General features: G+C 32.6%; 3 protein-coding genes across 3 annotated transcripts in view; 1 reads left to right on the forward strand and 2 right to left on the reverse strand.

Annotated features, from left to right (window-relative positions):
* The window catches only part of LOC142345809 (5'-AMP-activated protein kinase subunit gamma-1-like), a 57,485-nt gene that overhangs the window by 20,038 nt on the left and 15,152 nt on the right, over positions 1–22,295 (forward strand). The window lies entirely within an intron of this gene.
* On the reverse strand, positions 820–5,498 carry LOC142345811 (lopap-like). The gene is made up of 4 exons (XM_075398183.1): positions 5,168–5,498; positions 4,158–4,250; positions 3,557–3,694; positions 820–1,034 (listed from the first exon to the last, which is right to left on the reverse strand). The coding sequence occupies exons 1-4, from the start codon at positions 5,421–5,423 to the stop codon at positions 922–924; spliced, it is 600 nt and encodes a 199-aa protein (XP_075254298.1). The 5' UTR covers positions 5,424–5,498; the 3' UTR covers positions 820–921.
* On the reverse strand, positions 12,071–16,488 carry LOC142345418 (lopap-like). Its single transcript, XM_075397468.1, has 4 exons — positions 16,004–16,488; positions 15,337–15,429; positions 13,323–13,463; positions 12,071–12,661 (listed from the first exon to the last, which is right to left on the reverse strand). The coding sequence occupies exons 1-4, from the start codon at positions 16,227–16,229 to the stop codon at positions 12,555–12,557; spliced, it is 567 nt and encodes a 188-aa protein (XP_075253583.1). The 5' UTR covers positions 16,230–16,488; the 3' UTR covers positions 12,071–12,554.

The raw sequence follows: 22,295 nt of genomic DNA on the forward strand, positions 1-22,295 counted from the left end.
ATGGATTAAAGTTTTGATGGATTAAAAGTGCCAAATTTGATCACTTTTGTGCTAAAGTGGACTTTGTTGTATGTCGCTGTAAATCAATCTGATAAACAAAATCAAATAGATGTTCTATACCTGAGCATTACTGTTAAGTATTACCAGACCATTAAAAAATCATTTTTAGAGCGAGGTGAAGAACACGGTTATTAGATAGATCAATTAATAAGCTTTGACGCAATCGAGCAAAACTTTTCAAGTTGTCTATGGAGCTGCCTTTGTTTTCAACATTCGATTTACAATATTTCAAAGAGGAAGCTTATCGCAGTGAACAAATATTTGTTTTCACGTCTCCCTGCTGCCACAAAACACTTCCTTTTGTTTATATTTTATTGATTTATTGTATTATGGTTCGCAAAAAAACCGCAGTTGCACCATACGAAATATCGGAAATTTAATGCGAATAAGAGATTATTCCATTTTAAATTAAAAACCCGGGTTGTGGTTTCTTAGTACTGATACAAGGATCATATATGATCTCATTTAAATTATAAATGATAACACGTTTACAGTTCAATCATTGTGCAACTTCAATGAGATCATACAAGATTCAGGTATAAAATCAAGGTAATCAACATTTTTGAGCGTTGTGACGGTTTGTGGAAGAAAAAAAATTGATTAAAAAAGCATCGAGATTGCCAAATAAACCAAACCAAGGCAATCGCAAACAGTTGGTTTAAATTTGCAAACTATTTGAAGTATATATTAACCAAGAAAAAACGGCCTTAACTACTTTGGTTGCGCTTCACCAGCCCCCCCCCCCCCCCCCCCCAAAGATTCATACTATAAATGTTAAAAGCTTGAAGGAAGGCCTGGAGGCGGGTTATCCAAACAGACAAGACTAGTTATTGAGTTCTGATTAAGTAGTGACATCTGGGATTAACCGGAAGCACAGGCAGTGACATCTTCGAACTTGGAAACATCTGATCCAAGATCGGCGACTATTCCCTTAGCCTCAGCCATGTCAGCCTCAGACAAACTCGCCGATCGTGCTGAAACAAACTCAATGCAAACATGCATGTGGTAAAGACTTCGATGAAAACAGGAATTATTCTCTTAAGTTTTTGAGTATGTGCTTATCAACAAAATCAGCTACATCGTTTATAATCACTTTTATTTTTTGAAATTTTGCTTAATTTGCATAATTTTTATTTTTTTGTAAATATTTCACGACATTGATAAACTTTTCCATTTTTTGTACACAAAATTAGAAGTATTTGCAAACATCAAAGCTGATACTGGTAGTTGGAGATTCAGAATCGATTTTATTTTTTGGGGTTGTATCTTATCTTTGTATTTTTAGCGCTGAAGCAAAAGTTTACGAGAACTATGTATGCTCGTAATTGTAAAAACTTTTGCATAAGATGCAGTTGAGTTTTTTTGTACTCTAAAGAACGCCTGTATAGGTATTATAAGATGTCGTGTCAGTTTCAGTAATGTAAACCACAGTCACTTAATTCACTGCTGCGGCGACAATGTTTTGAAAGAAACTAAATAGGACAACACATGTGAAACTCGGGTTTGAATCCGTAGACAAAAAATCTTTTTTTTTCATAAAGGTTCCATTCTCTAGAAACACTGTACAATTTTTAAAGCGTTTTTGTTAGCAAAGTGTAAGTTCTGTGAAAGAAACACGTGGAATGAGTGAATGAAAAAACAACAAATTGATTTATGTTTACTTTGAATAAAACCAGAGAGTTTTTTCAAACAAATTTGCTCTTGCTCTTGGCTTCTAAGTCCTTTCTATTTATTCACGAATAAAATGTATCACGTAGACTCATCATATAGGTGTTTAATTGTGTTGTGCTGAGTTATGTCCGAATAACGAGTTCAGAGTTGCTTTAAAGTTCATTATTAGCTTTACCTAAAACAACAATTTTAATGGTCTCAATTTGCTATCAGGAGTTCCAAAATACAATTTGAGGCCCGGAGTGGTGAAGAATTCCGTATTTTAATGAGATGACAAAATTGACAAAACATTATACTCTAGTATTTTATTCAAAGTCTTGAATAAAACAATCAAATGCTAAAAGAATTAAAACTTTTTTCTCAAATTGAACTTAACGCGTTTCTCCGGTGAACTGAACAATCCAAGAATTGTCTCTTCTTACAGGCAAAGAAAAGATTTTTCCATGAGCAGCCAATTTTTCTTAACTTCTGGTTTGGGTTTTGTATTACTAAAAATGAATTAAAAAAAGTGGGTATTCTTTACAAGAAATAGATCCAATTGAATCGGTATAGTTAACAAATCGTGATATCTTAATTATGCATTCTGCTTAATTTCGGCATTTTACTGAAACCTGCTAATTGTTTTTTAATCTTCTGTTATGAAAACTTTCTTGAGTAAAGAAAATCTCCAAAAAGAATGTTTTTCGTTACGAAAACGAATTTATTTCGTTTGTAGTATAGCAACCCGGTATGTTACTTTAGAAATTGACCTAAACGATTCGAATGCGGGATTCGAGGTTTGGGTTGTTTTGTTTAATTAAGTTTTATATTTAAATGATCTTGCCTTATTACTGACCTCAAGGTTTCGTGCTTGAATTCCAATTAGTTTTTGAATAAGAATAAATTACGTTTGATAAGTTTATTACAAAAAATTGTTGAGAAAGAGTTCAACTAACTGGATTTAAAAGCCGACAAGTCTTAGCTTAGAGGAGTCGAACCTAGTATCTCCAGAACCCCGATCAGGCATGGTACCGTTGCACCAAAGCTCTGGAAGTAGCATCTTTGTTAGTTTGATATACCACAAGCTGGTTTATTACAATAGATAACAAATAGCGTACACTGCGAATTGAAAAAAAATAGTAAATTCTGAACACACAAGTTATTTCCAGTCCAGTCAAGTGAGAAGAAAGTCATAAGAAAAGAATAATAACGACCTTTAATCTGCTAAAATTCGGTGCCTCGTTTTCCGCTCCATAATTTTTTCACGCTGATGTTTTGAGCCAATCAAAAGGTTGAAAATTTTTATTTTATCTTGCAGAATAGTTTTCGTGAGCAACTTAGATGAGGCGAAAATCCTGGATTTGGTCGTGGCAATAATATTCTTTGTCATGGGCAGTTTAGGTACAGCATCGTTTTGTCAATAATCATGGTCTCCGCTATGGTAATGGTAAGCGTACTAAAATAAGTCAATGTGGGCAAGTCAACACGTTTGAATAACAATGTTCGGGTATAAAGAGATGAAACAGATTTGAATTAGCCATGTATTTCAACTTGGTATTTTTTCAACCCGATTGTGTGGGTTGATGAGGACAAAATTTTGAGGACCAGATTGTGTGGGTTCATGGGAACAAACAAAAGGCAAAGACTCGATTGCGTGTGTACCATGGTGATTTGTGGGTACAAACTTGATCGTAATAAAACTTTCTGAACATCATCTAAACTTAGAACTGATTTCGACCATGAGTTCTCTAATCAAGTATTTTGTCAATTTTAAAATTGCATATTGTTGTTCAAAGGAACTTGGTATATACTGTAAGAGGGTGGATAAAGGGTGATAACTACTAACACAGAATGAAGGCCTCTTCAGCTACAACTCCCTCTTCACTCACTGTGCACCTGTACCTAATATGGAATGAGTCATACTTGGCCCCAATTATGTACACGTTGTAGTCATCAAACTGCGCAGGGTTGTAGATCAAACGTCCTAAAAACAAACACAGAAAATCCGTCAGAAAATACTTACTTATGCTCTGTCTTAATTTTTTTACTGCATACATTTTGAAGGAAATTTTAAATTTAATCAGGTAAAATTTTAAAAATTAATTGTGTCGTGGTTAACTTTTACTTGGTTTAAACTTTTCAATTTATCATAAGTTTAAATTACGTCTTTTAAAGGAAAAAACTAAATCTTTTTAAATTAATTAAGATTTTTTTTAAATTTTCTCTATAAACAAAAACTTCTTTTTGTTTAACATGGTGCGTCTAATATCATTTTCTCCTATAGCAAGATTTTGGGCTTTAATTCTACAGTAAAGATTGTGTGATCTGAACAGATCACATTGTTAGCCGTATGAATGGAATATGAAAATTCGGTGCTGAAATTTTAATCAAGGCTCATCTGGGAAACCGCTTCCTTATAAGGTTAAAGTTTTCCTTATTTTCCATACCTTGAGTGTTTCCAGCAGGGTACAGGGCAGTCAGTTCCAGGTTTCTTGCCACGCCGTTCACTTCGAAGCTGATTACAGTATTCAAATACTCACCTGGAGAAAAAAAATAGATCACAGTGAGATAACACAACCTAGGTCAAACACAGGATTCAGGGGTTCATGTAAAAAGCATTTGTATATGTTTATTCTCAGTTTTTAATTTAAAAAAATTAAACAGAAGCAGTTTGTTGGTATTAGTTTTTTAAGAGAATGCAACCGGCTCCTTTTCTTATGTTGCTTTTTGCTTATTTCTTTTCCTTCTCACGATTTTTAAAACAAATTTTAAAACACATTTTAAAACAAAAATCTTGAAACTTCTAAATTTACGCCAAAGTTACTCAGTTTTCGTTATATTTTGACTTTTTTCAATTCCGCTAATTTCTCAAATAAGTCGCAAATATTATTGAAAAAAAGATGTTTTAATTCTTGAACTGGTCTAATAAAAATTTTCCCTAATGTAAAGCATTTTCTACAATTTTGTAGGTGCATGTTTTAATAGTGGATGTACTCATTTTCACTGTGCCAACTAACTATTGAATAAATCTGATGAAACAATTGATTAAAATTAATGAAAATGATTTTTGGAATTGAGTGCGATGAATATATTGAATATCTTACCTATAATTGGTCTGCTTTTACAAAATTTCACTAAGTTTTATCGCTAAGAGATGAAGGAGTTTTGCAATTTAGAAATTTGTGTTTCCTCCGCAATCAACTAACTGCTTTTCTTACTTTGTTTTCCTCTGCTACTTTTCGGCCCGTGTAGTGTTTACTGTTGGATACATTTAGCTAGTTTGATTAATCTTTAGTATGCATACTTCCCAAAAAATTATCGGCCCTTCATTTCTACTCTTTCCAGCTTCAACATGCAAAAACATTGCAAAAAATATTTAAAATTTTCCACTCTTTTTGACTAAAATCCTTGACCCGGTATCATTTTTGGCACCAATTTGATAATCATAAATCACTACCTGTCTCGTTGCTGGACGATTCCTGGTACGTAACTCTGATGCAAGACTGGCCTTCTAGTCTAGGGTTGGGGTATCGCTCAACCTCGTACCAAAGACCAGAGAAAGCCGCAAGATCAAAGGGTTCCAGTCCAGAGTACTCGGGACATGTTGCAGCATCTTCCTCCTTTTTGTCACTACCAGTCAGCGTTATGAATGCAACACCAGCGATTCCAGCGATTCCGACAACGACCAGAAGTTTGACGCAAAGGTTTTCCATTTTTGGCTATGTTTTTAAAAATTTGTTTGTTGAATTTTAAAGAAAATTCAATTTGTGGAATTTTAAATTCGAGAGTGAGAGATGGTTAAAATTTGGTGTGTATATATACCAAAACTTTAATTAATATCCATAATTATTGGGTGGAGATAATGAAACAGGTCAATGGCTGCTGTGTACTTCAATATTAATCGGTTAGCCGACGCATCACAAAGCCGATAGAATTCTAGAATCTATTCAGCAAATATAACTGTTCCGACTGCTTAATAAGGCTTTGTTTTTAAAGAAATACTAGAATAAAAAACGACCAAAAAGAACGGAATTGGGTTGCTCACCGGTTCTTTTTGAGTTTCGGTTAAGATGACATTCACTTATTTGAATGAAACATTGTGCCACGTTAACAGTCTTAATGAACTGTTACAACTATCGGAACGGGGGTGGTTTCGAAGGGGGTGGTTTAACATTGTTGATAAGGAACATGTGTAATAATTAAAATTATCATCGTTTTATCTTTTAAAAAATAAATTGAACAAAAGTTTCAGCTGAGAGAGTTAACGCCTACGAGGTTAGAGCATTCTTGTTAAAAACAAGAATTTTTTAATTTATCTTTGAAATATTTGTAATTCAAACTTTGAGTTCAAAATGTATCATCTTTGTGATTTGCGTTGATTTTTCTCCCGATCTTCACAGCAATTTACGTTGCTTCAAATTTTTAAATATATCTTCCGTGAATCTCGTGATTCCAAAATCTTAAAGGAAGTTTGCACGCTACTTAAAAATTGTTAAAAGTCCGTAAAAATCAAATGCACAAACCATTGCTACTCTAAAAGTGTGTATAGAGTGTGTGGTTATACAACACAGCTTTTTCATTTTAGGCAAAGAAATTGGGAACTATTTTAGTTTTTAAGTTTTCCAAACAAATTTATTTGGGAATTTTATGCTACCATGGATGTTTTTTGTGAAGTCAACTTGATCACTGGATGTTTATTGCAGACATATCCAAAGATAGTATCATTTATAAGCTCTTAAAAATGGATCAATCATTGAAAAGACATCCTCAAAATCTTTATTTTTCCAAGAACAATTGAGGCCTGCGATTTTCAAAACGAAATTACCACATTGTTAAATTTTCGCGCTATGGAGAGGCCTGGCTACAAGTATTATTATATTAAAATATTAACAAACTCCTTAAACAAATGTTTAGTCTTTCTCCAACGACAAGTTGTGCCAAACTTTTAGGTAAATCTTGCAGAAAACATCCAAAAAATTATATTTATCGTGCGAATTTTAAAAGGAAATACTATTGATCCCTATAAGTGGTGTGTTCTTCTGAAAATGGAAAACAATGATACGCTTCAAATGTTCAGATCTAAAATAAGTTTCATGCTGCATATATCCAACGTTTAGGTTCGAATACTCCCATGTTATGATTCAAGGGAGGCTGTTATTTGTTTTGCCAATTCAATAGCAGAAGTTTGTATAGCATCTTTTTCACACTGTTCCTCAACTATGTTTGTATAAATATTTTATGCTGTGTGCTCTGTTCCTAATATTTAAACTTCACTGACAAATTTTAATCGAGCTCAGATACAAGTTATATGAGCAGAAAATACAATTGTAACTCAAATTTGTACCGTCCAGGGTTTTTATTATTTTCCCAGTTTTTGAAAATCATTTTTGGACTGCTCAGAGCTAATTTTTTAAAGTTTCTTCCCTTTATTGAGATTCTTGAAAATAAATTATCTCTGATCGAAAATGTCATCGTTTAGATTCGCGGCCAAAAAACTAAAAAATAGCTTTTATTGCTGCTGATTATTTCCAAGTGCGTCTAATTCTGAAGCGCTTCCGATTTTGGTTGGGATCTATTGTTTACCCGAAATGAATTGCAACTATCACCAGTTTTTTTTGACAACCTGAATTTTCTTTTGACTTCTGCAACTGTAACTCAATTTGGTACCATTTAGTGGTTTTCTGAATTCTCAAGTTCTGAAGTTTTTTTTCGGATTAGTCAATTGCTTCATTTTATTGAAATTTTTGACAATGAATTCTGTCTGATAGAAATTCTCTTTGTTGAGATTTGTGGCCCCTGAAAATAGAAAAAGTTTACTTATTGCTACTGGTGAAACCTAAATGAAATTATCTCAGAAGTGCTTCTGGTTCTGTTTCGATTCATAGTTTACCTAAGCGGAATACAAGTATCAGAAACGTTTTTGACAACTTGAAACTTCTCCGGATATATATTCCGCTATTCTCCAACTAATTTTTGCACAAAACGCCAGTAGGCCCTGGTTAACCAGACAACTTACAATTATTTCGCCTTTTTCCGGCTTGATTTAGAAACGTCAAAGCACCAGAAGTCTTCTAACTTGAACTAGAGGATAACAAAATTTGTTGTCAGAATAAAACGAGAAACAACAATTTGGATTAAAATATTTAGCTATTATATCTGCAACAATCTACCGATGATTCAAATCACCTTTTTTGCATAAAAACGCTTCGAAGGCTGAAACACAGACAAGGATCAGATTAGAATCGAAGCTTTGTTTGATCATGAAACACTGTTTGTACTGGAACTTCAATTGTTTCTATTATTAAAAAAATGTAAATAAAAACATCGAAGAGAAAAATGTGGATAGCGTCTGCGATATCAAATTTTCTAGCAAGAGCAATTTTTCGAAAATTTCATTACAGCAAACTTGCTCTCTTTACAATAAGAGTTATTTGGTAACTTGATGGCTCTGAGATCAAACCTCCAGCTTAATACTTAACTCTATTCTTCCCTCCTTAATCGTGAAAGTTAATTGAGAAATTTTCACAAAAAGTTGTTCTGTATCATGAAATAATTTTACAATTTTTTTCAGAAACACTCGAGGCTACGAAATCCTTTGACTTTCGTCAGCTAAGTTGACAGTGTTAATTGCTCAATTTTTAAAATTTCTTCCTATAAAAATCCAAACATCCAATCACTGTAGAAAAAGAAAAAATGGTTTTAGGCTTTTTTTGTAAATGGTCTATGGTCGTTATGGTCTATTTTAAAAATTTTAGCAGATTTGATAATTAACTGTTGAATTAATCTAAACTAGAGGAAAACAAACTTGATTTTCTGAATAGAACGGAAAACAAAAAACGAAAACAGAAAACTAAGCTAATAAATCTGCAACAATTCAGCAGTGATTCAAATACTACCTTTTTGGCAGAAAAAAGATGGCTTTGAAATTTGAAGACAAGACAAGGATCAGATCAGATCCGAAGCTTTATTTGATCGAAAAACAATGTCCATCAATTTCTTACTTGAACTTCAATTGTTTCTAATTTTTTAAAAAAAAACTTTATTAGAAACATCGAAAAGATAAATACAGATAGCATATGCGATATTAAATTTTTCAAGCGATTGAAAGTTGCTCAAAATGTTAAAACAAGAACCTTGCTCTCTTTAAAAATAATAGTTACTTGTTTACTTGTTGACTCTCAGGTCAAGCATCCACCTTATTAATTCATTTTCTTCTTCCCACCTAAAGATTTGCTAATTGGAGTTTTATTTGTAAGAGTTTCCAAGTTGTAGGTTAAATTTTTATGATTCTTCTACTTGAGTTTGACTCTGTTTTTTTAAATACAGCACGATCTTTTTATGCGAAATTGTCATCAAATGTAGTTTTGTTTCAAACAAAATTCTAAAATTGGTTTAGGAAAAACTTGTGGCTTCAAAAAACTTTTGTTTTCGTCAGCTAAGTTGACAGTTTGATTGCTTATTTTTTTTGTATTTTTGCCTATACACATCCAATCACTTCAGAAAAAAAGCTATAATGATATTCTTTTCAGTGTTTTTTTGTTGGACTTAATTTAATTTTGTTTAGCAGATATGATAAGTAACTGTCATTTTATCATTTCAATTACCAGATTTGTTTTTCGATTCTTTCATCCACCTCAATGATACCTGTTGTACTTTTAGAAAAAAGCATTTTTTTCAGTTATTAACAAGTTCTTTTCAATTGTAAAAAAACACGGATTGCTAAAACAAATGTTTAGTCTTTCTCCAACGACAAGTTGTACCGAGTTTTAGGTAAATCCTGTTTGAAACAAATGAACCAAATTGTCTTTTTATTGGGGCAATTTTTAAAATAAAATCTTTTTGATGCCTCAATGTTCTATGTTCCTCTGAAAATGAAAGACAACGATACGCTCAAAGTGTTCAGATTTAAAAAAGTCAAACAAATTTATTGAAATAATGATAGCGACACTTTCCAATTTTTTATGCTGCATACACCTGTCGTTTAGGTTTGAGTATGTCCATCTTGTGATTCAAGGGAAGCTGTTTTTTCTAATTGAATAGCAGGAGTTTGTATGGATCTTTTTTACAATGTTCCTGGTCAATTTATATTTAAACTTTTTAAGTTCTGAGCTCTTTTTCTGAAATCAAAACTTCATTTATCAATTGTAATTGAGCTGAGATCGAAATTTTATACCAAAAAATACAATTGCAACTCAAATTGGTTTCATCTGAGTTTTTTTGAATTTCTTAATTTTTTAATCTTGTTTTTGGACTGCTCAGTTTCTTCGCTTTACTGAGATTTTGATACTGACTTTTTTCTGATCGAAACTGTCAGCTTTTAGATTTTTGGCCCCTGAACTAGAAAAAGGTTATTTAATGCTAATGGTTAAACCTAAATAAATATATTCCAGAAGCGTTTCCTATTTGCCTACTAGTTTTTGTACAAAACGCCAGTATGCCCTGGTTAACCTAAAAAATTTAAAAGTTTTAAACTTCCTTTTGAAATTCACAATTATTTCGAATTTTTACGGCCTTATTTGGAAACGTTTGAACACGAGAAATCCGCTAACCTGAACTATGGGAAAACAAAATTTGTTTTCTGAAAAAGACGAGAAACAAGAAATTCATCTAACATAATTGCAAAAATCGACCAATGATTCAAATAGCACCCTTTTTTGCGTAGAAAACTAGCTTTGAATATAGAAACACCGACAACGATCAGACTAGAACTGAAGTTTTATTCGATCATTAAGCAATGTCTAGAAAAATTCTACTGGAACTTCAATTTTTTTTTAAATTAAAAAACTCGCGTCTGCGATATCAAGAATTCACCTAAATGCCTAAGTCTATTGTTCTCACCTTATTCATTAAGGTTCAATTGAGCCCTGAGTGAGCCTTGATGCCTAATTTGATATGATGGCTAAAGATGGCTATCATGTAAAAATTTACTAATTGGAGTTTAAATTTGTAAGAACTTCCATGTTGGAGGTTAAACTGGCAAGATTCTTCAATTTGAGAACGACTCGCTTCTGTTTTTTCTACAGCACGGTGTTTGTTCTTTAAGAAAATTTCACAAAGTGGGTTGGCATCAAGCAACGATTTCAAAATTCTTAGAAAATTCTCAAAGCTTCAAAAAATTTTTTAATTTCGTCAGCTCAGTTGACCGTTTTGATTGCTCATTTTTTTCTAAGTTATTCCTATATACATTCGATCACTTCTGAAAAGAACAAATGATGATACGCCATTTTTCGTGATTTTTTTGCACTAATGGTTTCTTTGTCATAAGTTTTTGAAAGATTGGTGTATAAAAACTTTTAAAAACTGATTCAAAACCAACTCTGTTACGAAGAGCATGGTTTTCGCATTGGTGGGTCAACCATAACTCAAATGGGGTTTTCTAAGATCTGCTTCTTTTGAACAAAATACTTGTTAGACAGGCAATTCTGAATCCACTTGGTTTCTGGGAGATCAAATCACACGACTGCAATCCAAGGTCCAGTAGCAAACTTTTGATTTATGCTAGAGAAATGAAAAAGCGGTGCGAAGAAATTTTTTTTATTCGTGGAGCTGAGTATAACAATTCACTTTCATTCACCTACAATCTTTCTTGGTATACGCCTCTGATGAATCCCAAAACATTTCGAAGAGAAATGACAAAAGTCTTTGAGGCGGAAGCATTATCTAAATTCAGATACTACTGCTCCATTGGAAAACATTGGGATCCATTGGAAAACATTAATCAAAATTGTACCTCCCCTAATTAGGGCATTACCAAATTGGTGGAAACCATGTTTTTTGAATTCGTTATTATCATTATCATTATTATTATTATTATTATTATTATTATTATTATTATTATTATTATTATTATTATTATTATTATTATTATTATTATTATTATTATTATCAGTATTATTATTATTAATATTATTATTATTATTATTATTATTATTGTTTTTATTGTTATTATTATTATTATTATTATTATTATTATTATTATTATTATTATTATTAATATTATTATTATTGTTATTGTTATTATTATTATTATTATTATTATTATTATTATTATTATTATTATTTATATATTGATCCACCTGAAATCATGTTACACTTACAAAAAATTAATTAATTTTCAGTTATTAAACAAGTTATTATTTTTCGGTTAGTAAAAGAGAAGACAAACGAATTTTTCATAGAACTCATTGGCAATTCGTAATATATATCCTTGGTGAGGTTTCAATTTGTTTTCCTTGCTGAGAATGCACTCTAAGGAAGAGCGAAAAACGAGTGTTTTTTTAAAATGTGAATCTAGTAAATATCAGTATCGATGACCCTCAACCCAAGATCAACATTAGTTTAGTTCCTAATATTATAGAGATACATTTTCGAGAAGTAAATTTTAAAACGCTGTTTATGTTTAGTCCACGTCAATTTTTAATAAGTTCAATATAGAAACCTAGGCAATAATGGTAGAATAAAAAGCGTTAGTTTTCAGTCTTTGTTTTGATATACTGAACAGTTTTGTAGCAAGTCAAAAATGGCATCGAACTGTTCGCTTGAAAATTATGTTTTGGAAATCTTAAAACTCTATTTTCGATCAAAGGTAGATTTAGCACGCTCTTTTCGGTAATGTAATTGGTTTTCATTTCTCATCCTTTTCTCAAAAATGTTCTTTTTCCCCGCTTGTGGCACCACCTTTCAGAAGAATTGAATTTCACATCACACATTTCGTGCCTTAACCTGAAAAAGTCCGGACTTTCATTTTCGTATGCGGTTCTTCCTAAAATTGGGATGTTTGTTTTTGGCTTGCTACGTATGAGAGTAAACTTTGTTGTCAATTAAGTAAGAGGATTTCTTCTGATTCAAATACAATCTGAGAAGTCCTGGAATTTGGAGATATCCGATCCCATTTTCTTCAACACTTTCTTTATTTCCTTCAACTCCTTGTCCGGCAACAGACCTGTTCGTGCTGAAAATAATTGAACTTGTTCTCGACGCCCAATAAATTTTTTTTTGTTTTTCGATTGAAATATGTAAATATAGTCACCAAAAAAGAGCAATTCTGCTCATAAAAAGATCAGTCTGAAATATGGAAATAATAAGAAAAAGTACAGCTGAGAACAGGCCGCTGTGGCCTAATGCTGTTCCACTGCGATTACGCAGGAACCAAAATTATTATAATAATTATTAAATGTCACGACAATAACCAAACGGTACACACTTGCATGGCAGTCGATATCAATCAAATCACAGAGTATCATTTGAAAAAGTTACATATGCGGATTATTCATCTTTGGCTCTTCATTTTTCCGCCAAGAAAGACAAAGTAAATCAACGTTAGCTCTCAAGCAATTTTTAAATAATGCCCGGAATCGTTTTCATAAAATTTTTCCAGCTCCTATCTTCAATAAGAAAAATTGTAAAGCATATAAAAACCAACTAACTATCTTCGAAAGTGAATTAAAAGTAGTGTAAAAATTAAAGAAAAACTGACATAAAACTTTGCAAAAGATTTTGATATGAATTTAGTATTGCTTTGTTTTAAATACAACTTTGCTAAATGTTAAAAAACGAAGTTCTAAATTGAACGAAATTAATATCAAACTATGGTAAGATCTTTGCAAACTTACAGAATATGAAGGCCTCTTCAAACTTCTGTCCGGTTTCATTGTCAATCTGACAGTTGTATCTGATGTGGTACGTGTAGTAGTCTGTGTCAATTATGAACACATTGTAGTCGTCAAATCTCACTGGGTTGTAGATAAATTGACCTGTGTTCATCAAACACTGATAATTTCAATGGTTCCTATTGACTCCAGTTTATTACGTAGGAGTTTTTATTACGTAGGATCTGTGAAACTTATTTGAAAAAAACTAGTCAGAACTATATCTGACAACTAAATATCTGATCAGAACTAGCCATAGAATATGAATAGCCTGAACTAGACTCTGTAAGACACTTTACCTGGTCTTTAGGGAATAATTCAAACGTATCAGATCTAATTCGATCTTTTAGGAAAGAACTGACTTTTTTGCATAGATCAACGGCACAAAATATATAGTACCCCAGGTTGCTTGGAAAAATCTCGAAATCTAAAAAATGTATAAAGCTTAGAAAAGGTTAACTTAGAAATGTAAGTACGGCCTTACTACGGCCGTAGAAAAATTATCTTAATACGGTTTTAAGGCTCCGTACTACGGCCTTACCAAGTGTTCCAACTTGGGCAACCTGGGCTGTTATTTTTCATTCACTCCATGAACCTTTTACACAGATATTAGGAGAAATAACTCAATTTGTGTTGTTTGTCTTTCAGTACTAGAATATAGTGACGCATTTATTATCTTTTTTTTGTCAAAAGGGTCGATTCTAGATCTGACCCATTCAACGATGAAGAACTAAACGCTTAGCGTCTAGAACTCCTTCGTATCTTTCAAAATTTTGGTTTGTTTCTGCGGACCTCTTTTTCAGCTGATCTTGCGGGGTTAATGTTTGTTATCGATTGCTTCAAAAAATATGAAATTTCGTTCATGACGATTAAGACAGGAATAATTAGTTTGATGAAAATTCTAGATGATACCACTATCAACCCCGCATGATTTCTTAATTATTCATAATGTTTTCACGTTTTTACTCTTTCTTTTGATAATTCACCTAATAAATCTAAGCCACATCTTGTCAACTGGGTTGTAAAATTTTTACGAGCAGTCTTGTTTGAAAAATAGCTAGTAAGAGCTTTCCTTTTAAAACCAAATTTTTCAATCGAACGGAAGAATTTCAAACAATCCCCCACACGGTTACAAATCGTGGGCTTGAATGTGATCATTATATTCCCACTTAATTTTTATGGCACCGGTATCGCTTTTCAAAGAACGAACGAATTTCGCCTGGAGTCCTATAGTCAACCTCAAAAGAATTTAGCTTTGTTCATTTAAATGCAGCTCTTAATTTCTTTCAAGAGCACGCAATAATCAATATTCGCTGTCTTAGCATTTGGGTTAACACTGGATTAGGGAAGCGAATTGGGATTTCCTCATCAGAATTAATCAATATACTTGTCTGCAGCTGTCTGGCGGTGATCCAAATCAGAAACGAACGATAAGGTTCATGTTATCACAAAGGTTCGCCAAAGCACTTCTGATGAATTATAATTGCAACGCTATCGAACGTTTCAGAGATAAAAGTTCAAATTTAAAACATTCAGAGATCAGCATTTTGATGTTCATTTGCAAGTTAGGAGATCTCATTAAGTGAGACGAATTCTGTTCAAACAAATGATTCCATTCTTTATCTCCTGGAATAAAATTCACGATTTTTCTGGAACACAAGATTTTTAAACGAAACAAACATTTTTTTAACATCGAAAACAAAAATTAACTCGCTAGCTCTTGAAAGACGACAATAAAAATCTTATTCTTTTTTTTCCTTTCAAGCATGTCATGATACGTCATTATGTCACGAAGAGTTAACCAACACTCCATTCAAATATTCACAAGAGGAGTTAGTTTTATGGTTTATGATTTTATGAATATTCCCTTAACGCTTTTATATCTTGCTTGATTAAGCAATAACAGGGGTAGATAACAGTGAATGCGTCATTCAGACCCTCTTTCAATCGTGGCAGTAGAGTTCATAGAAGCGGTTACCTTGTGTGTTAGAAGCAGGGTACAACACTTTAATGTCCACTTGAATTTGCACCCCATTCTCAACATACTCCGCATCCTTGTCAATGTAAACACCTGTACATACAAACACAAAATTATTTTCAGCCGAAATATGTTAGAAGCCTCAAAGTTGCTCCAAAAATAAATTCTACATAACTTGGGAAACGCTTAGATTTATGTCATGCTTTTATATAATACTCTTACGTATATTTAAGCTTCGGTTATAATCGTGAAATTTACATGTTTGAGTTTGAAAAAAGATTGCAGACTCAGTTTTTGTTCCGATCAATCTTGACTCGAGATATGCATAGAGTGAGGTGTGGAAATAAATAATTCGAGGCGATTAAAGACTGGTAGGTATTATTTTGTACACGCTAATTTTTAAGTCAGGAGATACATTTTTGAATCCAACCCCGTCAGACTTCACCGGCATTGCACCAACCAACCTAGACCCCCCCCCCCCCAACATAAATTATAAGCAAAAAAATGCTGCAATATATCGACTAAAGCTCAACACTGGGTAGGGTGGATTTTACGTTGTAGCGTAACTGTCTCACGTTTCTGGAATTCAGTCACAAAATTCCGACGATTCAAAGGCATGTTCATAAAATTTGGTTCCGGTAGAATCAAAAAACAACAGTATAACCACCTGTCGAATTTTGAGATGTCTGCTGGTAGTCAATCTGTATGCAGGTGTGATTCTCAAATCGGGCAGTTGGGTACCTCTCTACCTCGTACCACTTTCCCAAGAATGCATACAAGGAAAAGTTATCCATGCCTGAAAAATCAGGGCATTCGTCGTCATCTAGTGTCTTGGCCGTTGCCATGGTTACAGACCACAATGCAATCACGAACAGTTTGAATGGCGAACTCATTTTGCGACACTGGAGTACAAAATAGATTATCGGAAGTGATAAGATAGTAAAAAATTTAGGAAACTGAGAAATGAAATAATTGAACTGGTTTAAATAGTGGATTTTAATTAAGCCCGAGTGTCACATATTATCAGCCTTTTGAATTGACATCTTAGCACTGTGACACTTAAGATGACATAAAGGTCAATGAACTTAATACAGTTTAGCATAAAGTTGATATAATTTCGGATTAGACGAAAGTTGCGTCTTTTCATTGAGCTGTTCTTTCAGTTGCTCTTTTGAAGGGGAAACGTTTCATGACTACAAATGATAAAGTAATGGTCATTTTAATGATGATAATTGTCATGATGATATAGTTACCCGGACCTTGCTCACAGTGCGTTTCATTGCTGAACCATTGACTTTCAATAGTAACCATTACTGAACCAGCAAGATACAAGTGTAAATGCTTCTGCCAGTCTGCCCAGAGTCTATTAAGAAGGATCCCACTCTGTCCCTTTTCTTCGCAGCCTAATTTACATCATTGGGGTATACTGCACAGAACGTTTCACATCATCAGACTGTACATACAACGAACATAGCAAGTTTTGAAAATTTCGAATAGCTGATATCATGCTTAAAACTATTAAAATGGCGATACCCACAAAAGCTGTTCTAGCTCGAACTATATATAACTATATATATAAATAGATTTACATGTATCTGTCTAGGCCTGAGTCATAATTTGCAAAAGAATGCTGCAAACGCGCATCCTACGCATATAATTACCCGCTTAAAGCGCATAATGCGCATATAATTACCCGCTTAAAAGGCATAATGCGCAGATTATTCGCCGTACAAAATTCATGCTGGGCATAAGAATAACCGAGAAAAGATTTTATTTGTCCTGTAATTTACAATGAAATGTCTAATAAGTGCCATGAACAGTTAACTTGACAGAGTAAAAAACATGATGGAGTTAAAAAGATTCAGTACTGATTTACACTTGAAGCTAGGTCCGGGTATTCGAACAGTCATCCAACTCTATTTTTATTCTTGTTTGAGATTTATAGAGGTACTGTTTAGCTATAGCCCATAGGTCACCAAACGGAACAGGCAATAAAAGATTGGAAGAATGGTGGTAATTTTTTTCGCTTTACTGAACTTTAGGAGAGAAGGTTACTGAGTTTGAGGGAAGAAAGTCTTCAGTCTCATAGTGTCAGTTTGGCTAGCAGATGTCTCATTTAGGGAGATTGAGAATCTATTAGATGGCTTAGACTTTTTGTCATTACTGTTTTCACTCTTTCTACTAAACAAACTTTTGCGGGTCAAAATTTTAAACTAAATCTTAACCAGAATATACCACGTGTCAAACTTTGGCAGCTAGAATTTGCATGTCTAAATCCGTGTCGACAAAATGGAGTATGTCCAGATCAAAGATGAACGCAGCACTGGGTTTAAATTTAAATAGTCTGAAAAAAAACGCGCGAATGTCTGAACATGAACACTGTCTCAAAATTTGCAGTGTTTTACTGTTTCATTTAAAGTGGGATCTCTATTGGTTCGTTTAACCTTCAGGCCTTTTGTTGGAATACATTGAAGGACACTGGGTGAGTCAAATGGAGAACATATGCAAATCGTCGCCTCATTGTAACATGTAAAAAGATACTGTTCGCATTTCTGACTCATGTTTGCCGGTATTCAGGTGAAAAAAGCGTCATTGATTCTTGTTCTAAGAAATTTTTTGTAACCAATGAAAAATTGTCAATGGTCAAAATCAGATATACAAAATTAGCGTAAGTAAAATGTAGATTGGTGAAAAATTTAAGCAAAACATGCTGTGTTATATTTTTATAAGACTATGCCTGTGAACAAAAAGGTTCAGTTCTATTAATGAGACTGAAATCATCTAATTGATAAATAAATTTCCATTCCGCGTTTTCGATACTTTTCATTGTCACTAACAACCATCATTTTTTCTCAAGTGTTTTCCAAAGTTTCATTCAAGTTTTGAATAATTTTCTTATTATAGAATCTATTTTAGAGTTTTACACTACAAACAAGATGAAATAATTTTCCAAACTCGTTTATTTTGGAAGGTTTCGGGGCTATATAAGGGCGGGCTATATATAATCAAAGTGTTAGATACCGTCAATGATCTTGTTCTATGCTTGACTTTTTTTATTTTAACAATTTGGTAAATTTAAAAAAATTGAAAATTGCTCACCTTCTCAAATAGAGTGGGTAATTCAATTGTGCTTAAAACTAGACCTTATCATGATATCGCATGCTTTTGGGTGGGGCATTTTTATCGGGAACATTTTTTAGAAATTCTGAATGATAAAGTTTCCACTTATTTTTCATTGATTCGAGCTATGTGGTTGACGTTGTATCATTTTTCGATCGAAAAATGGTTTTATGCAAGCTATTTTTTTAAAGATCGATTAAGTGCTTTTTCAAGCGGTTGACAGGTGAGAATTTTGTAATAATATTTGACGTCTGCAGATTCACAATTTTTCCATTAGTTTGTTTATTAGACAATTTATAAATTAATTATAAGTGGCAAACAGTTTATAAAACAATCCAAATTGTTGGCAAAAGATCGTAAAAAGTTGCAAATGTGTCACAAACTTTTGGACTCGATTGAGTGTTTTTCAAGAGTGTGGCAAGTCTGAAATTTGAAATAATATTTTACAATTTTTTCATTAATTCAAAAGACCCTTTATAAATTTGATCATATGTTGCAAACAAAAATATTCCACAAAATTTACAAATTTGCTACAAATTATTACAAAAAATAAGCAAAATTGTATAAACCAGGTATAAATATAATGCATCTTTTGCCAAAATTTTTAAAATTAATTTTTCTTATATAGGGATTTGAGTTTTGACTGGGGTTTATCCAGGTGAATTAACTCACACTGATAATTCCTACGTGACATTTTCGTTCAATTGATTTTCTGAAAAACGAAGAAGATTGTTTTTCTCTCTTCATTTGAGTTAAAAATAAGGATTTTTTAAGTTCCGTTAAAGTTTAATTTTCATCAGATAACCTAAACTTTTTTGTTATCGACGCAATGAAACTCTTGACAATAAAATCCATTTTTGGCATTTCAAAAGCGTAGAAACATTATAAATGTGACCATTTGATTTAAAATTAGAAATTCATATGCAACATGTCAATTATTTTTGGATGCTAACAAATAAATGTTGTATATACATAATGGAAGAGATAATTTTTTAAAAAGATTTTGCGCGTTACCTGTGCAACAAATACAGTAATGCTTTTAAATTCAGTTTTTGATTTCATTCTGCTTTTAAAACAGCAAATACCAATGAAGTTTTAGAAAAGAAATATTGTTTTAATTTCTGTTTCAGCAATTCAGAATGGGTTGTCTCAGCTCTCATAAACCAATTATTGTGGTCAATGATAACTGAAAATATTTCGCAAATTTTGCAAATCGTCTCTTCACAACATCACCACAGAGGATACCCTTTGCAATGTAACAAAGAAGATTGGTAATGTGCGTTTGCACAAAATGTTTGAACCCGCTATATGCATAATAATTAATCAAAACTAAAAAAATGTAAAAGTATAATCTGTTTGACATAGGTGCAAATTAAAAAAAAATTATTTTGGGCGATTTTTTTAACACAGCTAACTGTTTCAGTTAGAAACTTTTTCATTCTACCTAAACATTGAGGTTGATTGAAGAGAAAAAAATATATAAATGTAATTTGTTTTTTTTTCTAGTCAAATAAAAAATTTCGAACAACGGATAACAAAATCATTTTTGCGTATACTCAAGCGGCCACATAGTCATTAGGCAGAATGGGAATATTGGTTGAAAAAATTTTTCAATCAAAAAGAGTTCCACTTCAAGTTAATCGTTTCTGAAAACTTCTTAGTATTTGGATTCTAAGCATCTCCCAGTCTCCAAGATTTAGTTGTTCTTGAGCAGAAAACGTATTTTGCAGTTAAAAACAGCATCTCGAGAGAGATTAAAGAGAGAGAGAGAGAGAGAGAGAGAGAGGGACAGAGAAAGAGAGAGAGAGAGAGAGAGAGAGAGAGAGAGAGAGAGAAAGAGAGAGGGAGAAAGAAAGAGACACTTAGAGAGAGAGAGAGAGAGAGAGAAATGGAGAGAAATATAAAAAGAAAAAACTGATATAACCTACAACTCAAAAAATTGGAACTCAAAACTGTCTCAAATTGAAAAACCTTCTTGGACAATAGAGCCCGAGGTGAAACAGAATAAAACCGACAAAATTTCCGAGAAAAAAAACTCCGGACAAATGTCCAAACGATTGTAAATATAATCTATTAACAAGTAACAAATATACTGTATGAGTTGAACTTCTGAAAACTTTTTTCATAATTGATATGATATAAGACTAAACCAAAAAGCTGATTCCAAATACATAATATGGCAAAAAATATGTTGTTGTCAGATCAATTTTTGTACAATGACTTACATTTATACGAATAACTTATGGATTTTCGTTCCAATGGGTGTACAATTGTCCAACTCTAGGTTTTGTTGGGCCTGTGTTTTTCTGGAATGGTTTTGCCTTTCGGGACTCGTTTGTCTGTAACAGATTAAGTAAACGTTAATCTAGAGACACATATTCTTATTCTTTCTAACGGCTGGTATAATCTTTTGAGAAATTTTGAAATTTTATGCAAATTTTTTATAGAAGTATAATAAAAATTCAGTTTATTATCTCAGGTTGGTAATGCCATAACATGGAAAGTTCTAGCAAGAAAACAGTTGTTCTGCAGAGTATGAAAATTCTATTTACCCAAAAACTTTTAGATGAATTGATAATCAGGATAAAACTTTTGCTTTGATTTGTTGCTCCTGCTTTTGCTTTTTTCTTCACACTTTATATTTATTAAGTTTCAATTTCGCTAATTATTTGAAATCCGTTTCAATGCCTTTATATTGCGCATTTGTAAAATCGTTTGAACAAATTTATTCCGAGTTTAATAAATGCGTTTTATAAATGTACTTGAAAGCTAAATAGGTGAGAAAAGCGAAATATGAAAACATGAAATCTCGGTTCCTCTCGAGAAAAAATATCTCTGCGAGTCTTTTTTGGTTGATTCATTTTTTGCGTGCTTTATAACGGGATTACGTTTTATCTCTCAGTAAAAAATATCAATCGCCCAAAATAGACCGAACAAATAATTTCCAGGCTATATGTTCTGGGTATTTGCACTGAATAGTTTCCAAAATCTTAGCCACCTATTTTCATGAAAAGGTGAAACAGCAGGGTCTGCTGTTCTTCGATCAGCTTAGCCCCAATTTTTACTTAGTGTTACTGAACGCATAGCATGCACCCGCTCGATAATCATGCCATTTATTAATTATGATGTTTTTTGAATAAAAAATGACCTCTAATTGAAGTTGAGGAAAAATTACATACAATTTACCTGAAGAGTTCTCTTGTTTTTGAAGTCTGACATCACTGGGGTTGCAATGTGTTCAAAATCATCATGATTTTTGAACTTAGGCTCTTCCTCGGCAAGCTGTCCAAACAAATTAGACAACTTATGGCATTGAATTTGTTAACTTCTGTCAACAATAGAAGTCTTCATTGCTTTTTGTCTGATTTTGTCGCAACGAAATCTGAGATGAAAGTGATAAGGAGTTCATTGGAACCGCATATCGCACTTTTTCCACAGAAAAATTGCATCACACGCGTTTGCCATTAATTCATAATGACAATGGATCACAGCAACATTCGGCTCAAAAAATTTGTAGCGCTTTGAACTCTTCCGCCAAAAATTCAAAGGCTATAAAGTTATAAAAATACACTCAGATAAAAATTGACTCACTAACTTTTAATTTATAAAAGTTTGTTTGCTCTTTGATTTTCTAGTTAGTTGAAAAAAGTTTCTGAAATGGAAAAAAATGAAATCATTGAAAGGATTCTCTGCAAATATTTCAAAATTTTGATTCGTTTTGCAACAGTGCTCTCTAATTTTCACTGCCCACTACTCATCATTTTAAAGATGATTGGCCATCTGTGTTGAATTGTAATTTCTCTGTAATGAATGTTAGAGCTGTCGAGATACTTCAACTT

The sequence above is a fragment of the Convolutriloba macropyga genome, chromosome 9 (assembly GCF_964194025.1).
Source record: "Convolutriloba macropyga chromosome 9, txConMacr16.3, whole genome shotgun sequence".
Lineage (NCBI taxonomy): Eukaryota > Metazoa > Xenacoelomorpha > Acoela > Convolutidae > Convolutriloba > Convolutriloba macropyga.

Excerpts from the sequence above, each read along its gene's own strand:
- LOC142345811 (XM_075398183.1), bottom strand. The coding sequence starts at position 5,423 with ATGGAAAACCTTTGCGTCAAACTTCTGGTCGTTGTCGGAATCGCTGGA. Across the intron at positions 4,251-5,167 it reads ATCGTCCAGCAACGAGACAG|GTGAGTATTTGAATACTGTA; the intron begins GTAGTGATTTAT and ends TTTTTTCTCCAG. Across the intron at positions 1,035-3,556 it reads TGAAGAGGCCTTCATTCTGT|CACGATCGGCGAGTTTGTCT; the intron begins GTTAGTAGTTAT and ends AGTTTGTTTCAG.
- LOC142345418 (XM_075397468.1), bottom strand. The coding sequence starts at position 16,229 with ATGAGTTCGCCATTCAAACTGTTCGTGATTGCATTGTGGTCTGTAACC. Across the intron at positions 13,464-15,336 it reads CCCTGCTTCTAACACACAAG|GTCAATTTATCTACAACCCA; the intron begins GTAACCGCTTCT and ends TGATGAACACAG. Across the intron at positions 12,662-13,322 it reads TGAAGAGGCCTTCATATTCT|CACGAACAGGTCTGTTGCCG; the intron begins GTAAGTTTGCAA and ends AATTATTTTCAG.